This window comes from Cetorhinus maximus, unplaced genomic scaffold (assembly GCF_964194155.1).
Source record: "Cetorhinus maximus unplaced genomic scaffold, sCetMax3.hap1.1 HAP1_SCAFFOLD_1351, whole genome shotgun sequence".
NCBI classification, from domain to species: domain Eukaryota; kingdom Metazoa; phylum Chordata; class Chondrichthyes; order Lamniformes; family Cetorhinidae; genus Cetorhinus; species Cetorhinus maximus.
Genome location: NW_027597292.1, coordinates 47,501 through 69,109, shown reverse-complemented (window position 1 = coordinate 69,109; position 21,609 = coordinate 47,501). Strand labels below are relative to the sequence as shown.

The 21,609-nt window shown below is 44.8% G+C and overlaps 1 protein-coding gene and 2 long non-coding RNA genes across 3 annotated transcripts in view; all 3 read left to right on the top strand.

Moving 5' to 3' along the window:
- LOC144676095 (3 beta-hydroxysteroid dehydrogenase type 7-like) overlaps positions 1–21,609 on the top strand; it is a 42,457-nt gene that overhangs the window by 9,974 nt on the left and 10,874 nt on the right. The window contains exons 2-3 of the mRNA XM_078536609.1: positions 19,803–19,958; positions 20,554–20,662. Coding sequence (XP_078392735.1) covers positions 19,803–19,958; positions 20,554–20,662 — 265 coding nt within the window. The remainder of the gene's footprint in view (positions 1–19,802; positions 19,959–20,553; positions 20,663–21,609) is intronic.
- LOC144676096 (uncharacterized) lies at positions 2,208–6,331 on the top strand. Its single transcript, XR_013575242.1, has 4 exons — positions 2,208–3,142; positions 4,429–4,751; positions 4,842–5,394; positions 5,531–6,331. It is a non-coding gene; the product is annotated as an uncharacterized LOC144676096 (long non-coding RNA).
- LOC144676097 (uncharacterized) lies at positions 8,013–13,158 on the top strand. The gene is made up of 4 exons (XR_013575243.1): positions 8,013–9,020; positions 10,260–10,813; positions 10,904–11,759; positions 12,579–13,158. It is a non-coding gene; the product is annotated as an uncharacterized LOC144676097 (long non-coding RNA).

Sequence of the window (21,609 nt, the reverse complement as noted above, 5' to 3'; positions counted from 1 at the left end):
GTGTTAATAATAGTGGTAAGGACTCATGGACAAATGGACAATGGGATTGTTAAATGTGGTGGTAAGGACTCATGGACTAAAGGATAAAGGGGGTGTTAATGGTAGAGTTAAGGACTCATGGACAAAAGGACAAAGGGGGTGTTAATGGTAGTGTTAAGGACTCATGGACAAATGGACTAAGGGTGTGTTAATGGTAGTGGTAAGGACTCATGGAGAAAAGTACAAAGGGAGTGTTAATGGTAGTGCTAAGGGCTCATGGACAAAAGGACAAAGGGGGTTTTAATTGTAGTGGTAAGGACTCATTGACAAAAGGACAAAGGGGGTGTTAATGGTAGTGGTAAGGGCTCATGGACAAAAGGAGAAAGGGGGTTTTAAATGTAGTGGTAAGGACTCCTGGACAAAAGGACAGAGGGGGTGTTAATTGTAGTGGTAAGGACTCATGGATAAAAGGAGAAAGGGATTGTTAATGGTAGTGGTAAGGGCTCATGGACAAAAGGGAAAAAGGGGTGTTATTGGTAGTGGTAAGGACTCTTGGAGAAAAGGGTAAAAGGAGTGTTAATGCTAGTGGTAAGGGCTTATGGACAAAAAGACAAAGGGAGTGTTAATGGTAGTGGTAAGGACTCATGGACAAAAGGACAAAGGGAGTGTTAATGGTAGTGGTAAGGACTCATGGACACAAGGACAAAGGGAGGGTTAAAGGTATTGGGAAGGGCTCGTGGACAAAAGGAGAAAGGTAGTGTTAATGTTAGTGGTAAGGGCTCATGGACAAAAGGACAAAGGGGGTGTTAATGGTAGTGGTAAGGAGTCATGGACAAAAGGACAAATGGGGTGTTAATGGTAGTGGTAAGGATTCATGGACAAATTGACAACGGGAGTGTTAATGTTATTGGTAAGGATTCTTGGACAAAAGGACAAATTGGGTGTTAATGGTAGTGGTAAGGATTCATGGACAAATTAACAAAGGGAGTGTTAATGGTAGTGGTAAGGACTCATGGACAACAGGACAAAGAGGATGTTAATGGTAGTGGTAAGGACTCATGGAGAAAAGACAAAGGGGGTGTTCATGGTAGTGGTAAGGACTCATGAACAAAAGGACAATGGGCCTGTTAATGGTAGTGGTAAGGGCTCATGGAGAAAAGGACAGTGGGAGTGTTAATGGTAGTGGTCAAGATTTATGAACAAAAAGACAAAGGGAGTGTTAATGGTAGTGGTAAGGACTCATGGACAAAAGGACGAAGGGCATATTAATGGTAGTGGTAAGGACTCATGCACAAAAGGACATAGGGGTTCTTAATGGTAGTGGTAAAGACTCATGGACAAAAGGACAAAGGGGGTGTTAGTGGTAGTGATAAGTACTAATGAACAGTAGGACAAAGGGACTGTTAATTGTACTGTTAAGGACTCATGGACAAAAGGACAAAGGGAGTGTTACTGGTAGTGGTAAGGACTTATGAAGAAATGGACAAAGGGAGTTTTATTGGTAGTGGTAAGGACTCATGGACAAAAGGACAAAGGGGGTGTTAATGCTAGTGCTAAGGGCTCATGGATAAAAGGAAAAAGGGAGTGTTAAGGTTAGTGGTAAGGACTCATGGACAAAAGGACAAAGGGAGTGTTAAGGTTAGTGGTAAGGACTCATGGACAAAAGGATGAAAGTGTGTTAAAGACAGTGGTGAGTGCCCATGGACGAAAGGACAAAGTGCGTGTTAATGGTCATGGAAATGACTCACGGACAAAAGTACAAAGGGAATATTGATGGTAGTGGTAAGGACTCATGGATAAAAGGACAAAGGGACTGTTAATGGTTGTGGTAAGGGTTGATGGACAAAAGGACAAAGGGGATTTTAATTGTAGTGGTAAGGACTCATGGACAAAAGCACAAAGGGGGCGTTAATTGTAGTGGTAAGGACTCATGAACAAAAGGAGAAAGGGAGTGTTAATGGCAGTGGTAAGGGCTCATGGACAAAAGGACAAAAGGGGTGTTAATGGTAGTGGTAAGGAGTCATGAACAAAAGGACAAAGGGTGTTTTAATGGTAGTTGTAAGTACTCATGGATAAAAGGAGAAAGGGAGTGTTAATAATAGTGGTAAGGACTCAAGGACAAATGGACAATGGGAGTGTTAAAGGTGGTGGTAAGGACTCATGGACTAAAGGATAAAGGAGGTGTTAATGGTAGAGTTAAGGACTCATGGACAAAAGGACAAAGGGGGTGTTAATGGTAGTGTTAAGGACTCATGGACAAAAGGATAAAGGTGGTGTTAATGGTAGTGGTAAGGACTCATGGAGAAAAGTACGAAGGGAGTGTTAATGGTAGTGGTAAGGACTCATGGACAAAAGGCCAAAGGGAGTTTAAATTGTAGTGGTAAGGACTCATGGACAAAAGGACAAAGGTGGTGTTAATGGCAGTGGTAAGGGCTCATGGGCAAAAGGACCAAGGGGGTTTTAATTGTAGTGGTAAGGACTCATGTACAAAAGGACAAAGGGCGTATTAATTGTAGTGGTAAGGACTCATGGACAAAAGGACAAAAGGGAGTGTTAATGATAGTGTCAAGGGCTCATGGAGAAAAGGACAAAGGGAGTGTTAATGGTAGTGGCAAGGGGTCATGGAGAAAAGGACAGAGGGACCGTTAATGCTAGTGGTAAGGACTCATGGACAAAAGGACAAAGGGGCTATTAATGGTAGTGGTAAGGGCTCATGAAGAAAAGGACAAAGGGAGTTTTAATGGTTGTGGTAAGGACTCATGGACAAAAGGATAAAGGGGATGTTAATGGTAGTGGTATGGACTCATGGCCAAAAGGACAAAGTGGATGTTAATGATATTGGTAAGGACTCATGAACAAAAGGACAAAGGGAGTTTTAATGGTAGTGGTAAGGGCTCATGAACAAATGGACAAAGGGAGTGTTAATGGTAGTGGTAAAGACTCATGGACAAAAGGACAAAGGCAGTGTTAATGGTAGTGGTAAGGACTCATGGACAAAAGGACAAAGGGGGTGTTAATGGTAGTGGTAAGGACTCATGGACAACAGGGCAAAGGGATTGTTAATGGTAGTGGTCAGGGCTGATGTATAAAAGGACAACGGCAGTGTTAATGGTAGTGATAAGGACACATGGACAAAAGGACAAAGGGGGTTTTAATGGTAGTGGTAAGGGCTCATGAAGAAAAGGACAAAGGGAGTGTTAATGGTAGTGGTAAGGGCTCATGTACAAAAGGACAAAGGGAGTGTTAATGGTAGTGGTAAGGACACATGGACAAAAGGACAAAGGGAGTGTTAATGGTAGTGGTAAGGACTCATGGACAAAAGGACAAAGGGGTTGTTAATTGTAGTGGTAAGGACTCATGGATAAAAGGAGAATGGGAGTGTTAATGGTCGTGTTAAGGGCTCATGGACAAAAGGACAAAAGGGGTGTTAATGGTTGTGGTAAGGATTCATGAACAAAAGGACGAAGGGTGTTTTAATGGTAGTGGTAAGTACTCATTGTTTAAAGGAAAAAGGGAGTGTTAATAATAGTGGTAAGGACTCATGGACAAATGGACAATGGGATTGTTAAATGTGGTGGTAAGGACTCATGGACTAAAGGATAAAGGGGGTGTTAATGGTAGAGTTAAGGACTCATGGACAAAAGGACAAAGGGGGTGTTAATGGTAGTGTTAAGGACTCATGGACAAATGGACTAAGGGTGTGTTAATGGTAGTGGTAAGGACTCATGGAGAAAAGTACAAAGGGAGTGTTAATGGTAGTGCTAAGGGCTCATGGACAAAAGGACAAAGGGGGTTTTAATTGTAGTGGTAAGGACTCATTGACAAAAGGACAAAGGGGGTGTTAATGGTAGTGGTAAGGGCTCATGGACAAAAGGAGAAAGGGGGTTTTAAATGTAGTGGTAAGGACTCCTGGACAAAAGGACAGAGGGGGTGTTAATTGTAGTGGTAAGGACTCATGGATAAAAGGAGAAAGGGATTGTTAATGGTAGTGGTAAGGGCTCATGGACAAAAGGGAAAAAGGGGTGTTATTGGTAGTGGTAAGGACTCTTGGAGAAAAGGGTAAAAGGAGTGTTAATGCTAGTGGTAAGGGCTTATGGACAAAAAGACAAAGGGAGTGTTAATGGTAGTGGTAAGGACTCATGGACAAAAGGACAAAGGGAGTGTTAATGGTAGTGGTAAGGATTCATAGACACAAGGACAAAGGGAGGGTTAAAGGTATTGGGAAGGGCTCGTGGACAAAAGGAGAAAGGTAGTGTTAATGTTAGTGGTAAGGGCTCATGGACAAAAGGACAAAGGGGGTGTTAATGGTAGTGGTAAGGAGTCATGGACAAAAGGACAAATGGGGTGTTAATGGTAGTGGTAAGGATTCATGGACAAATTGACAACGGGAGTGTTAATGTTATTGGTAAGGATTCTTGGACAAAAGGACAAATTGGGTGTTAATGGTAGTGGTAAGGATTCATGGACAAATTAACAAAGGGAGTGTTAATGGTAGTGGTAAGGACTCATGGACAACAGGACAAAGAGGATGTTAATGGTAGTGGTAAGGACTCATGGAGAAAAGACAAAGGGGGTGTTCATGGTAGTGGTAAGGACTCATGAACAAAAGGACAATGGGCCTGTTAATGGTAGTGGTAAGGGCTCATGGAGAAAAGGACAGTGGGAGTGTTAATGGTAGTGGTAAGGACTTATGGACAAAAGGACAAAAGGAGTCTTAATGGTAGTGGTAAGTACTCATGGACAAAAGGAAAAAGGGAGTGTTAATGGTAGTGGTAAGGACTCATGGACAAAAGGGCAAAGGGAGTGTTAATGGTAGTGGTCAAGATTTATGAACAAAAAGACAAAGGGAGTGTTAATGGTAGTGGTAAGGACTCATGGACAAAAGGACGAAGGGCATATTAATGGTAGTGGTAAGGACTCATGCACAAAAGGACATAGGGGTTCTTAATGGTAGTGGTAAAGACTCATGGACAAAAGGACAAAGGGGGTGTTAGTGGTAGTGATAAGTACTAATGAACAGTAGGACAAAGGGACTGTTAATTGTACTGTTAAGGACTCATGGACAAAAGGACAAAGGGAGTGTTACTGGTAGTGGTAAGGACTTATGAAGGAACGGACAAAGGGAGTTTTATTGGTAGTGGTAAGGACTCATGGACAAAAGGACAAAGGGGGTGTTAATGCTAGTGCTAAGGGCTCATGGATAAAAGGAAAAAGGGAGTGTTAAGGTTAGTGGTAAGGACTCATGGACAAAAGGATGAAAGTGTGTTAAAGACAGTGGTGAGTGCCCGTGGACGAAAGGACAAAGTGCGTGTTAATGGTCATGGAAATGACTCACGGACAAAAGTACAAAGGGAATATTGATGGTAGTGGTAAGGACTCATGGATAAAAGGACAAAGGGACTGTTAATGGTTGTGGTAAGGGTTGATGGACAAAAGGACAAAGGGGATTTTAATTGTAGTGGTAAGGACTCATGGACAAAAGCACAAAGGGGGCGTTAATTGTAGTGGTAAGGACTCATGAACAAAAGGAGAAAGGGAGTGTTAATGGCAGTGGTAAGGGCTCATGGACAAAAGGACAAAAGGGGTGTTAATGGTAGTGGTAAGGAGTCATGAACAAAAGGACAAAGGGTGTTTTAATGGTAGTTGTAAGTACTCATGGATAAAAGGAGAAAGGGAGTGTTAATAATAGTGGTAAGGACTCAAGGACAAATGGACAATGGGAGTGTTAAAGGTGGTGGTAAGGACTCATGGACTAAAGGATAAAGGAGGTGTTAATGGTAGAGTTAAGGACTCATAGACAAAAGGACAAAGGGGGTGTTAATGGTAGTGTTAAGGACTCATGGACAAAAGGATAAAGGTGGTGTTAATGGTAGTGGTAAGGACTCATGGAGAAAAGTACGAAGGGAGTGTTAATGGTAGTGGTAAGGACTCATGGACAAAAGGCCAAAGGGAGTTTAAATTGTAGTGGTAAGGACTCATGGACAAAAGGACAAAGGTGGTGTTAATGGCAGTGGTAAGGGCTCATGGGCAAAAGGACCAAGGGGGTTTTAATTTTAGTGGTAAGGACTCATGTACAAAAGGACAAAGGGCGTATTAATTGTAGTGGTAAGGACTCATGGACAAAAGGACAAAAGGGAGTGTTAATGGTAGTGTCAAGGGCTCATGGAGAAAAGGACAAAGGGAGTGTTAATGGTAGTGGCAAGGGGTCATGGAGAAAAGGACAGAGGGACCGTTAATGCTAGTGGTAAGGACTCATGGACAAAAGGACAAAGGGGCTATTAATGGTAGTGGTAAGGGCTCATGAAGAAAAGGACAAAGGGAGTTTTAATGGTTGTGGTAAGGACTCATGGACAAAAGGATAAAGGGGATGTTAATGGTAGTGGTATGGACTCATGGCCAAAAGGACAAAGTGGATGTTAATGATATTGATAAGGACTCATGAACAAAAGGACAAAGGGAGTTTTAATGGTAGTGGTAAGGGCTCATGAACAAATGGACAAAGGGATTGTTAATGGTAGTGGTCAGGGCTGATGTATAAAAGGACAAAGGCAGTGTTAATGGTAGTGGTAAGGACACATGGACAAAAGGACAAAGGGGGTGTTAATGGTACTGGTAAGGGCTCATGAACAAAAGGACAAAGGGAGTGTTAATGGTAGTGGTAAGGGCTCATGTACAAAAAGACAAAGGGAGTGTTAATGGTAATGGTAAGGAGTCATCAACAAAAGGACAAAGGGTGTTTTAATGGTAGTGGTAAGTATTCATTGGTTAAAGGAGAAAGGGAGTGTTAATAATAGTGGTAAGGACTCATGGACAAATCGACAATGGGATTGTTAAAGGTGGTGGTAAGGACTCATGGACTAAAGGATAAAGGGGGTGTTAATGGTAGAGTTAAGGACTCATGGACAAAAGGACAAAGGGGGTGTTAATGGTAGTGTTAAGGACTCATGGACAAATGGACTAAGGGTGTGTTAATGGTAGTGGTAAGGACTCATGGAGAAAAGTACAAAGGGAGTGTTAATGGTAGTGGTAAGTTATCATGGACAAAACGACAAAGGTGGTTTTAATTATAGTGGTAAGGACTCATGGACAAAAGGACAAAGGGGGTGTTAATGGTAGTGGTAAGGGCTCATGGACAAAAGGAGAAAGGGCGTTTTAAATGTAGTGGTAAGGACTCCTGGACAAAAGGACAGAGGGGGTGTTAATTGTAGTGGTAAGGACTCATGGACAAAAGGAGAAAGGGATTGTTAATGGTAGTGGTAAGGGCTCATGGACAAAAGGACAAAAGGGGTGTTATTGGTAGTGGTAAGGACTCTTGGAGAAAAGGGTAAAAGGAGTGTTAATGGTAGTGTTTAGGGCTCATGGTCAAAAGGACATAGGGAGTGTTAATGGTAGAGGTAAGGACTCATGGACAAAAGCACAAAGGCGATGTTAATGTTAGTGGTAAGAGCTCATGGACAATAGGACAAAGGGAGTGTTAATGGTAGTGGTAAGGGCTCATGGACAAAAGGAAAAAGGGGATGTTAATGTTAGTGGTAAGGATTCATGAACAAAAGGGCAAAGGGAGTATTAATGGTAGTGGTAAGGGCTCATAGACAAAAGGACAAACGGGGTGTTAATGGTAGTTGTAAGGACTCATGGACAAAAGGACAAAGGGAGTGTTAATGGTAGTTGTAAGGACACATGGACAAAAGGATATTGGGGTGTTATTGGCAGTGGTAAGGACTCATGGCCAAAAGGACAAAGGGGGTGTTAATGGTAGTGGTAAGGGCTCATGAACAAAAGGACAAAGGGAGTGTTAATGGTAGTGGTAAGGGCTCATGTACAAAAGGACAAAGGGAGTGTTAATGGTAGTGGTAAGGACACATGGACAAAATAACAAAGGGAGTGTTAATGGTAGTGGTAAGGATTCATGGTTAAATGAACAAAGGGGTGTTACTGGTAGTGGTTAGGACTCATGGACCAAAGGACAAAGGGAGTGTTAATGGTAGTTGTAAGGACACATGGACAAAAGGACATTGGGGTGTTATTGGCAGTGGTAAGGATTCCTGGCCAAAAGGACAAAGGGGGTGTTAATGGTAGTTCTAAGGGCTTATGGACAAAAGGACAAAGGGAGTGTTAATGGTGGTGGTAAGGGCTCATGTACAAAAGGACAAAGGGAGTGTTAATGGTAGTGGTAAGGACACATGGACAAAATAACAAAGGGAGTGTTAATGGTAGTGGTAAGGACTCATGGTTAAAAGAACAAAGGGGTGTTACTGCTAGTGGTAAGGACTCATGGACCAAAGGACAAAGGGAGTGTTAATGGTAGTTGTAAGGACACATGGACAAAAGGTTATTGGGGTGTTATTGGCAGTGGTAAGGACTCATGGCCAAAAGGACAAAGGGGGTGTTAACGGTAGTGGTAAGGGGTGATGTAAAAAGGACAAAAGGAGTGTTAATGGTAGTGGTAAGGACACATGGACTAACGGACAAAGGGGGTGTTAATGGTAGTGGTAAGGGCTCATGAACAAAAGGACAAAGGGAGTGTTAATGGTAGTGGTAAGGGCTCATGTACAAAAGGACAAAGGGAGTGTTAATGGTAGTGGTAAGGACACATGGACAAAATAACAAAGGGAGTGTTAATGGTAGTGGTAAGGACTCATGGTTAAAAGAACAAAGGGGTGTTACTGGTAGTGGTAAGGACTCATGGACCAAAGGACAAAGGGAGTGTTAATGGTAGTTGTAAGGACACATGGACAAAAGGACATTGGGGTGTTATTGGCAGTGGTAAGGACTCATGGCCAAAAGGACAAAGGGGGTGTTAATGGTAGTGGTAAGGGGTGATGTAAAAAGGACAAAAGGAGTGTTAATGGTAGTGGTAAGGACACATGGACTAACGGACAAAGTGGGTGTTAATGGTAGTGGTAAGGGCTCATGAACAAAAGGACAAAGGGAGTGTTAATGGTAGTGGTAAGGGCTCATGTACAAAAGGACAAAGGGAGTGTTAATGGTAGTGGTAAGGACACATGGACAAAATAACAAAGGGCGTGTTAATGGTAGTGGTAAGGACTCATGGTTAAAAGAACAAAGGGGTGTTACTGGTAGTGGTTAGGACTCATGGACCAAAGGACAAAGGGAGTGTTAATGGTAGTTGTAAGGACACATGGACAAAAGGACATTGGGGTGTTATTGGCAGTGGTAAGGACTCATGGCCAAAAGGACAAAGGGGGTGTTAATGTTAGTGGTAAGGGCTCATGAACAAAAGGACAAAGGGATTGTTAATGGTAGTGGTAAGGGCTCATGTACAAAAGGACAAAGGGAGTGTTAATGGTAGTGGTAAGGACTCATGGACAAAAGGCCAAAGGGAGTTTAAATTGTAGTGGTAAGGACTCATGGACAAAAGGACAAAGGTGGTGTTAATGGCAGTGGTAAGGGCTCATGGGCAAAAGGACCAAGGGGGTTTTAATTTTAGTGGTAAGGACTCATGTACAAAAGGACAAAGGGCGTATTAATTGTAGTGGTAAGGACTCATGGACAAAAGGACAAAAGGGAGTGTTAATGGTAGTGTCAAGGGCTCATGGAGAAAAGGACAAAGGGAGTGTTAATGGTAGTGGCAAGGGGTCATGGAGAAAAGGACAGAGGGACCGTTAATGCTAGTGGTAAGGACTCATGGACAAAAGGACAAAGGGGCTATTAATGGTAGTGGTAAGGGCTCATGAAGAAAAGGACAAAGGGAGTTTTAATGGTTGTGGTAAGGACTCATGGACAAAAGGATAAAGGGGATGTTAATGGTAGTGGTATGGACTCATGGCCAAAAGGACAAAGTGGATGTTAATGATATTGATAAGGACTCATGAACAAAAGGACAAAGGGAGTTTTAATGGTAGTGGTAAGGGCTCATGAACAAATGGACAAAGGGATTGTTAATGGTAGTGGTCAGGGCTGATGTATAAAAGGACAAAGGCAGTGTTAATGGTAGTGGTAAGGACACATGGACAAAAGGACAAAGGGGGTGTTAATGGTACTGGTAAGGGCTCATGAACAAAAGGACAAAGGGAGTGTTAATGGTAGTGGTAAGGGCTCATGTACAAAAAGACAAAGGGAGTGTTAATGGTAATGGTAAGGAGTCATCAACAAAAGGACAAAGGGTGTTTTAATGGTAGTGGTAAGTATTCATTGGTTAAAGGAGAAAGGGAGTGTTAATAATAGTGGTAAGGACTCATGGACAAATCGACAATGGGATTGTTAAAGGTGGTGGTAAGGACTCATGGACTAAAGGATAAAGGGGGTGTTAATGGTAGAGTTAAGGACTCATGGACAAAAGGACAAAGGGGGTGTTAATGGTAGTGTTAAGGACTCATGGACAAATGGACTAAGGGTGTGTTAATGGTAGTGGTAAGGACTCATGGAGAAAAGTACAAAGGGAGTGTTAATGGTAGTGGTAAGTTATCATGGACAAAACGACAAAGGTGGTTTTAATTATAGTGGTAAGGACTCATGGACAAAAGGACAAAGGGGGTGTTAATGGTAGTGGTAAGGGCTCATGGACAAAAGGAGAAAGGGCGTTTTAAATGTAGTGGTAAGGACTCCTGGACAAAAGGACAGAGGGGGTGTTAATTGTAGTGGTAAGGACTCATGGACAAAAGGAGAAAGGGATTGTTAATGGTAGTGGTAAGGGCTCATGGACAAAAGGACAAAAGGGGTGTTATTGGTAGTGGTAAGGACTCTTGGAGAAAAGGGTAAAAGGAGTGTTAATGGTAGTGTTTAGGGCTCATGGTCAAAAGGACATAGGGAGTGTTAATGGTAGAGGTAAGGACTCATGGACAAAAGCACAAAGGCGATGTTAATGTTAGTGGTAAGAGCTCATGGACAAAAGGACAAAGGGAGTGTTAATGGTAGTGGTAAGGGCTCATGGACAAAAGGAAAAAGGGGATGTTAATGTTAGTGGTAAGGATTCATGAACAAAAGGGCAAAGGGAGTATTAATGGTAGTGGTAAGGGCTCATAGACAAAAGGACAAACGGGGTGTTAATGGTAGTTGTAAGGACTCATGGACAAAAGGACAAAGGGAGTGTTAATGGTAGTTGTAAGGACACATGGACAAAAGGATATTGGGGTGTTATTGGCAGTGGTAAGGACTCATGGCCAAAAGGACAAAGGGGGTGTTAATGGTAGTGGTAAGGGCTCATGAACAAAAGGACAAAGGGAGTGTTAATGGTAGTGGTAAGGGCTCATGTACAAAAGGACAAAGGGAGTGTTAATTGTAGTGGTAAGGACACATGGACAAAATAACAAAGGGAGTGTTAATGGTAGTGGTAAGGATTCATGGTTAAATGAACAAAGGGGTGTTACTGGTAGTGGTTAGGACTCATGGACCAAAGGACAAAGGGAGTGTTAATGGTAGTTGTAAGGACACATGGACAAAAGGACATTGGGGTGTTATTGGCAGTGGTAAGGATTCCTGGCCAAAAGGACAAAGGGGGTGTTAATGGTAGTTCTAAGGGCTTATGGACAAAAGGACAAAGGGAGTGTTAATGGTGGTGGTAAGGGCTCATGTACAAAAGGACAAAGGGAGTGTTAATGGTAGTGGTAAGGACACATGGACAAAATAACAAAGGGAGTGTTAATGGTAGTGGTAAGGACTCATGGTTAAAAGAACAAAGGGGTGTTACTGCTAGTGGTAAGGACTCATGGACCAAAGGACAAAGGGAGTGTTAATGGTAGTTGTAAGGACACATGGACAAAAGGTTATTGGGGTGTTATTGGCAGTGGTAAGGACTCATGGCCAAAAGGACAAAGGGGGTGTTAACGGTAGTGGTAAGGGGTGATGTAAAAAGGACAAAAGGAGTGTTAATGGTAGTGGTAAGGACACATGGACTAACGGACAAAGGGGGTGTTAATGGTAGTGGTAAGGGCTCATGAACAAAAGGACAAAGGGAGTGTTAATGGTAGTGGTAAGGGCTCATGTACAAAAGGACAAAGGGAGTGTTAATGGTAGTGGTAAGGACACATGGACAAAATAACAAAGGGAGTGTTAATGGTAGTGGTAAGGACTCATGGTTAAAAGAACAAAGGGGTGTTACTGGTAGTGGTAAGGACTCATGGACCAAAGGACAAAGGGAGTGTTAATGGTAGTTGTAAGGACACATGGACAAAAGGACATTGGGGTGTTATTGGCAGTGGTAAGGACTCATGGCCAAAAGGACAAAGGGGGTGTTAATGGTAGTGGTAAGGGGTGATGTAAAAAGGACAAAAGGAGTGTTAATGGTAGTGGTAAGGACACATGGACTAACGGACAAAGTGGGTGTTAATGGTAGTGGTAAGGGCTCATGAACAAAAGGACAAAGGGAGTGTTAATGGTAGTGGTAAGGGCTCATGTACAAAAGGACAAAGGGAGTGTTAATGGTAGTGGTAAGGACACATGGACAAAATAACAAAGGGCGTGTTAATGGTAGTGGTAAGGACTCATGGTTAAAAGAACAAAGGGGTGTTACTGGTAGTGGTTAGGACTCATGGACCAAAGGACAAAGGGAGTGTTAATGGTAGTTGTAAGGACACATGGACAAAAGGACATTGGGGTGTTATTGGCAGTGGTAAGGACTCATGGCCAAAAGGACAAAGGGGGTGTTAATGTTAGTGGTAAGGGCTCATGAACAAAAGGACAAAGGGATTGTTAATGGTAGTGGTAAGGGCTCATGTACAAAAGGACAAAGGGAGTGTTAATGGTAGTGGTAAGGACACATGGACAAAATAACAAAGGGAGTGTTAATGGTAGTGGTAAGGACTCATGGTTAAAAGAACAAAGGGGTGTTACTGGTAGTGGTAAGGACTCATGGACCAAAGGACAAAGGGAGTGTTAATGGTAGTTGTAAGGACACATGGACAAAAGGACATTGGGGTGTTATTGGCAGTGGTAAGGACTCATGGCCAAAAGGACAAAGGGGGTGTTAATGGTAGTGGTAAGGGGTGATGTAAAAAGGACAAAAGGAGTGTTAATGGTAGTGGTAAGGACACATGGACTAACGGACAAAGTGGGTGTTAATGGTAGTGGTAAGGGCTCATGAACAAAAGGACAAAGGGAGTGTTAATGGTAGTGGTAAGGGTTCATAGAGAAAAGGACAATGGGAGTGTTAATTGTAGTGGTAATGACTCATGGACAAAAGGAAAAAGGCTGTGTTAATGGTAGTTGTAAGGACTCTTGAAGAAAAGGACAAAGGATCTGTTAATGGTCGTGGTAAGTCCTCATGGAACAAACGACAAAGGGAGTGTTAATAATAGTGGTAAGGACTCATGAACAAATGGACAATGGGAGTTTTAATGGTAGTGGTAAGGACTCATGTACTAAAGGACAAAGGGGGTGTTAATGGTAGTGCTAAGGACTCATGGAGAAAAGGATAAAGTGGGTATACATGGTAGTGGTAAGGACTCATGGACAAAAGGGTAAAGGGAGTGTTAATGGTAGTGGTAAGGACTCATGGACAAAAGGACAAATGGAGTGTTATTGGTAGTGGTAAGGACTCATGGACAACAGGACAAAGGGAGTGTTAATGGTAAAGGTAAGGGCTCATGGAGAAAAGGACAAAGGTTGTGTTAATGGTAGTGGTAAGATCTCATGGACAAAATGACAAAGGGAGTGTTAATGGTAGTGATAGGGGCTCATGGACAAAAGGACAAAGGTGGTGTTAATGGTAGTGGTAAGGACTCATGAACAAAAGGACAAAGGGGGTGTTAATGGTATTGGTAAGGACTCATGGACAAAAGGACAGAGGGAGTTTTAATGGTAGTGGTAAGGACTCATGGACCAAAGGACAAAGGGAGTGTTAATGGTAGTTGTAAGGACACATGGACAAAAGGACATTGGGGTGTTATTGGCAGTGGTAAGGACTCATGGCCAAAAGGACAAAGGGGGTGTTAATGGTAGTGGTAAGGGGTGATGTAAAAAGGACAAAAGGAGTGTTAATGGTAGTGGTAAGGACACATGGACTAACAGACAAAGTGGGTGTTAATGGTAGTGGTAAGGGCTCATGAACAAAAGGACAAAGGGAGTGTTAATGGTAGTGGTAAGGGCTCATGTACAAAAGGACAAAGGGAGTGTTAATGGTAGTGGTAAGGACACATGGACAAAATAACAAAGGGAGTGTTAATGGTAGTGGTAAGGACTCATGGTTAAAAGAACAAAGGGGTGTTAGTGGTAGTGGTAAGGACTCATGGACCAAAGGACAAAGGGAGTGTTAATGGTAGTTGTAAGGACACATGGACAAAAGGACATTGGGGTGTTATTGGCAGTGGTAAGGACTCATGGCCAAAAGGACAAAGGGGGTGTTAATGGTAGTGGTAAGGGGTGATGTAAAAAGGACAAAAGGAGTGTTAATGGTAGTGGTAAGGACACATGGACTAACGGACAAAGTGGGTGTTAATGGTAGTGGTAAGGGCTCATGAACAAAAGGACAAAGGGAGTGTTAATGGTGGTGGTAAGGGCTCATGTACAAAAGGACAAAGGGAGTGTTAATGGTAGTGGTAAGGACACATGGACAAAATAACAAAGGGAGTGTTAATGGTAGTGGTAAGGACTCATGGTTAAAAGAACAAAGGGGTGTTACTGGTAGTGGTTAGGACTCATGGACCAAAGGACAAAGGGAGTGTTAATGGTAGTTGTAAGGACACATGGACAAAAGGACATTGGGGTGTTATTAGCAGTGGTAAGGACTCCTGGCCAAAAGGACAAAGGGGGTGTTAATGGTAGTTCTAAGGGCTCATGGATAAAAGGACAAAGGGAGTGTTAATAATAGTGATAAGGACTCATGGACAAAAGGACAAAGGGAGGGTTAATGGTAGTGGTAAGGACTTATGGACAAAAGGACAAAGGGAGTGTTAATGGTGGTGGTAAGGGCTCATGTACAAAAGGACAAAGGGAGTGTTAATGGTAGTGGTAAGGACACATGGACAAAATAACAAAGGGAGTGTTAATGGTAGTGGTAAGGACTCATGGTTAAAAGAACAAAGGGGTGTTACTGCTCGTGGTAAGGACTCATGGACCAAAGGACAAAGGGAGTGTTAATGGTAGTTGTAAGGACACATGGACAAAAGGTCATTGGGGTGTTATTGGCCGTGGTAAGGACTCATGGCCAAAAGGACAAAGGGGGTGTTAACGGTAGTGGTAAGGGGTGATGTAAAAAGGACAAAAGGAGTGTTAATGGTAGTGGTAAGGACACATGGACTAACGGACAAAGGGGGTGTTAATGGTTGTGGTAAGGGCTCATGAACAAAAGGACAAAGGGAGTGTTAATGGTAGTGGTAAGGGCTCATGTACGAAAGGACAAAGGGAGTGTTAATAGTAGTGGTAAGGACACATGGACAAAATAACAAAGGGAGTGTTAATGGTAGTGGTAAGGACTCATGGTTAAAAGAACAAAGGGGTGTTACTGGTAGTGGTAAGGACTCATGGACAAAAGGACAAAGGGAGTGTTAATGGTAGTTGTAAGGACACATAGACAAAAGGACATTGGGGTGTTATTGGCAGTGGTAAGGACTCATGGCCAAACGGACAAAGGGGGTGTTAATGGTAGTGGTAAGGGCTCATGAACAAAAGGACAAAGGGAGTGTTAATGGTAGTGGTAAGGGCTCATGTACAAAAGGACAAAGGGAGTGTTAATGGTAGTGGTAAGGACACATGGACAAAATAACAAAGGGAGTGTTAATGGTAGTGGTAAGGACTCATGGTTAAAAGAACAAAGGGGTGTTACTGGTAGTGGTAAGGACTCATGGACCAAAGGACAAAGGGAGTGTTAATGGTAGTTGTAAGGGCACATGGACAAAAGGACATTGGGGTGTTATTGGCAGTGGTAAGGACTCATGGCCAAAAGGACAAAGGGGGTGTTAATGGTAGTGGTAAGGGGTGATGTAAAAAGGACAAAAGGAGTGTTAATGGTAGTGGTAAGGACACATGGACTAACGGACAAAGTGGGTGTTAATGGTAGTGGTAAGGGCTCATGAACAAAAGGACAAAGGGAGTGTTAATGGTAGTGGTAAGGGTTCATAGAGAAAAGGACAATGGGAGTGTTAATTGTAGTGGTAATGACTCATGGACAAAAAGAAAAAGGCTGTGTTAATGGTAGTTGTAAGGACTCTTGAAGAAAAGGACAAAGGGTCTGTTAATGGTCGTGGTAAGTCCTCATGGAACAAACGACAAAGGGAGTGTTAATAATAGTGGTAAGGACTCATGAACAAATGGACAATGGGAGTTTTAATGGTAGTGGTAAGGACTCATGTACTAAAGGACAAAGGGGGTGTTAATGGTAGTGCTAAGGACTCATAGAGAAAAAGATAAAGTGGGTGTTCATGGTAGTGGTAAGGACTCATGGACAAAAGGGTAAAGGGAGTGTTAATGGTAGTGGTAAGGACTCATGGACAAAAGGACAAATGGAGTGTTATTGGTAGTGGTAAGGTCTCATGGACAACAGGACAAAGGGGGTATTAATGGTATTGGTAAGGGCTCATGGACAAATCACAAAGGGGGTGTTAATGATAGTGGTAAGGACTCATAAACAAAAGGACAAAGGGAGTGTTAATGGTAATGGTAAGGGCTCATGGAGAAAAGGACAAAGGTTGTGTTAATGGTAGTGGTAAGATCTCATGGACAAAATGACAAAGGGAGTGTTAATGGTAGTGATAGGGGCTCATGGACAAAAGGACAAAGGTGGTGTTAATGGTAGTGGTAAGGACTCATGAACAAAAGGACAAAGGGGGTGTTAATGGTAGTGGTAAGGACTCATGGACAAAAGGACAGAGGGAGTGTTAATGGTAGTGGTAAGTACTCATGGACAAAAGGACAAAGAGGGTGTTAATGGTAGTGGTAAGGGCTTATGGACAAAAGGACAAAGGTGGTGTTAATGGTAGTGGTAAGGGCTCATGGACAAAAGGACAATAGGGGGTGTTAATGGTAGTGGTAAGGGCTCATGGACAAAAGAGTAAAGGGAGTGTTAATGGTAGTGTTATGGACTCATGGCCAAAAGGACAGAGGGAGTGTTAATGGTAGTGGTAAGGACGCATGTACAAAAGGACAAAGGGGGTGTTAATGGTAGTGGTAAGGACTCATGGACAAAAGGACAAAGGGGGTGTTAATGGTAGTGGTAAGGACTCATGTACAATAGGACAAAGGTGGTGTTAATGGTAGTGGTAAGGACTCATGGTCAAAAGGACTAAGTGGGTGTTAATAGTAGTGGTAAGGACTCATGGACAAAATGGTAAAGGGAGTGTTAATAGTAGTGGTAAGGACTCATGGAGAAAAGGGTAAAGGGAGTGTTAATGGTAGTGGTAAGGACGCATGGACAATAGGACAAATTGGGTGTTAATGGAGGGGAACTGGCCAATGGACCTGTTGATGGTGGCATTAATGTAAGAAAGCAGAATGTGGTAGTTGCAGGACGAGGTAAAACACACTGGAAATAACACCATGACCCAGGGACAGATGGCCCTTGTGGGCTCGGGGTGTGTGTAGGGGACGCTGGTGGGGAAAAAGAAATCGAAATTAGGCTAAAAGTTGGGATAAAACAATAAATGCTAATGAAAAAAATAAAAAGCAACATTTAGTTGATAAAAATAAAAATAAAAATGAACACTGAAGAAAGGGGGTTAAAAAAGGGGGTGAGGATGGCCAAGAGAGTTCACGGTCTGAAGTTGTTCAATATTCAGTCCGGAAGGCTGTAAAGTGCCTCTTCGGAAGATGAGGTGCTGTTCCTCCAGGTTGCGTTGAGCTTCACTGGAACAATGCAGCAGGCCAAGGACAGACATGTGGGCATGAGAGCAGGGTGGGGTGTTGAAATGGCAAGCGACAGGGAGGTCTGGGTAATGCTTGCGGACAGACCGAAGGTGTTCCGCAAAGCGGGTCACCCAGTCTGCGTTTGGTCTCTCCAATGTAGAGGAAACCGCATTGGGTGCAGCGAATGCAGTAGACTAAATTGAGGGAAGTGTAAGTGAAATGCTGCTTCACCTGAATCCTTGGACCCAAGGATCCTCCTGAGGACATTCCTGACATTTTTGGTTTGACACTGGGCTATGGGGAGAGAGCGGGAAAGTGTGATTATTTGGGATTGATACAGGGCTATGGGGAGGGAGCGGGGAATTGGGATTAGTTTGGGGATTGATACAGGGCTATGGGACGAATGTGGGGCAGTGGGATTAGTTTGGGATTATTACAGGGCTATGGGGAGAGAGCAGGACAGTGGGATTAGTTTGGGGATTGATGCAGGGCTATGCGGAGAGAGCGGGACAGTGGGATTAGTTTGGGGATTGATACAGGGCTAAGGGGAGAGAGTGGGGCAGTGGGATTAGTTTGGGATTGATACAGGGCTTTGGGGAGAGAGCGGGAGAGTGGGATTAGTTTGAGGATTGATACAGGGCTATGGGGAGAGAGTGGGAATGTGGGATTAGTGTGGGGATAGATACAGGGCTAAGGGGAGAGAGCAGGGCAGTGGGATTAGTTTGGGATTGATACAGGGCTTTGGGGAGAGAGCAGGAGAGTGGGATTAGTTTGGGGATTGATAGAGGGCTATGGGGTGAGAGTGGGGCAGTGGGATTAGTTTGGGGATTGATAGAGGGCTATGGGGTGAGAGTGGGGCAGTGGGATTAGTTGGGGGATTGATACAGGGCTTTGGGGAGAGAGCGGGAGAGTGGGATTAGTTTGGGGATTGATAGAGGGCTATGGGGTGAGAGTGGGGCAGTGGGATTAGTTTGGGGATTGATAGAGGGCTATGGGGTGAGAGCGGGGCAGTGGGATTAGTTGGGGGATTGATACAGGGCTATGGGGTGAGAGCGGGGCAGTGGGATTAGTTTGGGGATTGATAGAGGGCTATGGGGAGAGAGCGGGGCAGTGGGATTAGTTTGGGGATTGATACAGGGCTATGGGGAGAGAGTGGGGCAGTGGGATTAGTTTGGGGATTGATAGAGGGCTATGGGGAGAGAGCGGGGCAGTGGGATTAGTTTGGGGATTGATACAGGGCTATGGGGAGAGAGCGGGACCGTGGGATTAGTTTGGGGATTGATAGAGGGCTATGGGGTGAGAGCGGGACAGTGGGATTAGTTTGGAATTGATGCAGGGCTATGGGGAGAGAGTGAGAATGTGGTTTAGGATGTGGCATATAAGATAATACTTATACCTGGATGCATAGTGACTTTCTCTCTCTCTCTTTCTCTTTGTCTCTCTCTTTCACTCTCTCTCCCTCGCTCGCTCTTTGTGTCTCTCTCTTCATCTCCTTCTCCCTCTCTCTCTGTCTTTCTCTTTGTCTCTCTTTCTCTGACTCTCTCTCCCTCTCTATATTTCTCTCTCTCCCTTTCTCTTTGTTTCTCTTTCTCTCTGTCTCTCTCCTTGTCCTCTTCTCATTCCCTTTATCTCTCTTGGTCTCCCTCTCTCTCTCTGTCTCTCTCTCTGTCTCTGTATCTCTCACTCTGTTGTCACTCTATCTCTCTCTGTCTCTCTCTCTCCATCTGTCTCTCTCTCTCTTTATCACCCTCTCTATCTCTCTGTCTCTCTGTCTCTCTCTCTCTGCCTCTCTCTGGCTCTGTGTGTGTCTCTATCTCGCTCTCTGTCTCTGTATCGATCTCCCCCTGTCTCTCTCTCTCTCTCTCTCCGTGTCTATCGCTCTCTCTCTGTCTCTTTTTCTCTGTCTCTCTCTCTCTCTTTGTCTCTCTCTCTCTGTATCTCTTTCATCCTCTATCTCTGTCTCTCCATCTCTCTGTCTCTCTCTCTCTATCTCTCTGTCTCTCCCACTCTGTTTCTGTCTCTCTCTCTCTGTCTCCCTCTGTCTCTCCATCTCTCCCTCTCTCTCTCTCTCTCTATGCTGTGTGAAGACTTGGTCACTGTGAAGATTGTACAGGGTGACATCACTGACCGTCACCAGCTTCTTCGAGCGACCGATGGTGTTGATGTCATCCTGCACACTGCGAGCATTGTCGATGTGTTCAAGCGCATTCCCGAGGCCATCATCCAGAAGGTCAACGTACAAGGTCAGTCCCCAGAAAGCAGGGGGTGGATTGAGGGAGCGCCGCACTGTCGGAGGGTCAGTACTGAGGGAGCGCCGCACTGTCGGAGGGTCAGTGCTGAGGGAGCGCCGCACTGTCGGAGGGTCAGTGCTGAGGGAGCGCCGCACTGTCGGAGGGTCAGTACTGAGGGAGAGCCGCACTGTCGGAGGGTCAGTGCTGAGGGAGAGCCGCACTGTCGGAGGGTCAGTGCTGAGGGAGAGCCGCACTGTCGGAGGGTCAGTGCTGAGGGAGAGCTGCACTGTCGGAGGGTCAGTGCTGAGGGAGCGCCGCACTGTCGGAGGGTCAGTACTGAGGGAGAGCCGCACTGTCGGAGGGTGATCCAGGGGATCTCAGTGGTCCTCCAGCAGTGTGGCACTCCCTCGGTACTCTAGGAGTGGGGGGCGAATCCTCGGGCCACATTGGCAACCCAGAGGCCGCCGCTAAGTTGACATCTGAACTGTTAAGAAGGTTTTCTCACAGAATTGCAGAGCTCGAGGGGCTGAATGGCTTCTTTCTCCCCCATGTCCTGTTGTTGTGTTTTGATATCAGTCTGACATAGTGATCATTCTCTCTCTTTCAGGAACCAAACACGTCATTGAGGCGTGTGTCGCCAATGGAGTGCAGCGCTGTGTGTACACAAGCACTATGGAGGTTGCTTCGAATGAAAAACAATGGATGCACATGGAAAGGTCAGTCAGGTCATAGCGACAGAGAGAGGGAGCGTTTAGAAAGGTGTGCATTTGTATATAGACTTCTGGCACTCAGAATCCTCCGACAGTGCGGCTCTCCCTCAGTACTGACCCTCCGACAATGCGGCGCTCCCTCAGCACTGACCCTCCGACAGTGCAGCGCTCCCTCAGTACTGACCCTCCGACAGTGCGGCGCTCCCTCAGCACTGACCCTCCGACAGTGCGGCGCTCCCTCAGTACTGACCCTCCGACAGTGCGGCTCTCCCTCAGCACTGACCCTCCGACAATGCGGCGCTCCCTCAGCACTGACCCTCCGACAGTGCGGCTCTCCCTCAGCACTGACCCTCCGACAGTGCGGCTCTCCCTCAGTACTGACCCTCTGACAGTGCGACTCTCCCTCAGTACGGACCCTCCGACAGTGCGCCGCTCCCTCAGTGCTGTTGTTTGTGTTTTTATCTCAGTAGTTACCTGCTTGCATTGGAGCCTGCACATGCAGTTAGAAGGGCGAATGGCCTGTTGGCCTTTATGGCAAGGGGACTGGAGTATAGGGATAAGGAAGTCTTGCTTCAGTTGTACAGGGTTGTGGTGAGACCATACCTGGAATACTGTGCGCAGTTTTAATCTCCATGTTTAAGGAAGGATATCCTTGCGTTGGGAGGTGGGACAGCAAAGGATCACTCGATTGGTCCCTGGGACGATGGGGGTGTCCTGTGAGTAAATTGGGTCTGCATTCTCCAGAGTTTGGAAGAGTGAGAGTCGATCTGATTGAAACCTACCCCGATGCTGAAGGGGTTTGACAGGGTGGGCACCGAGAGGTTGTTTCCCCGCCCCCCCTGGCTGGGGAATGGAGAATGCGGAGAGGGGGAGGGGGGCACAGTCTCAGGGTAAGGGGTCGGCCATTTTGGACTGAGACGAAGAGAAATCTCTTCACTTGGAGGGAGGGGAAT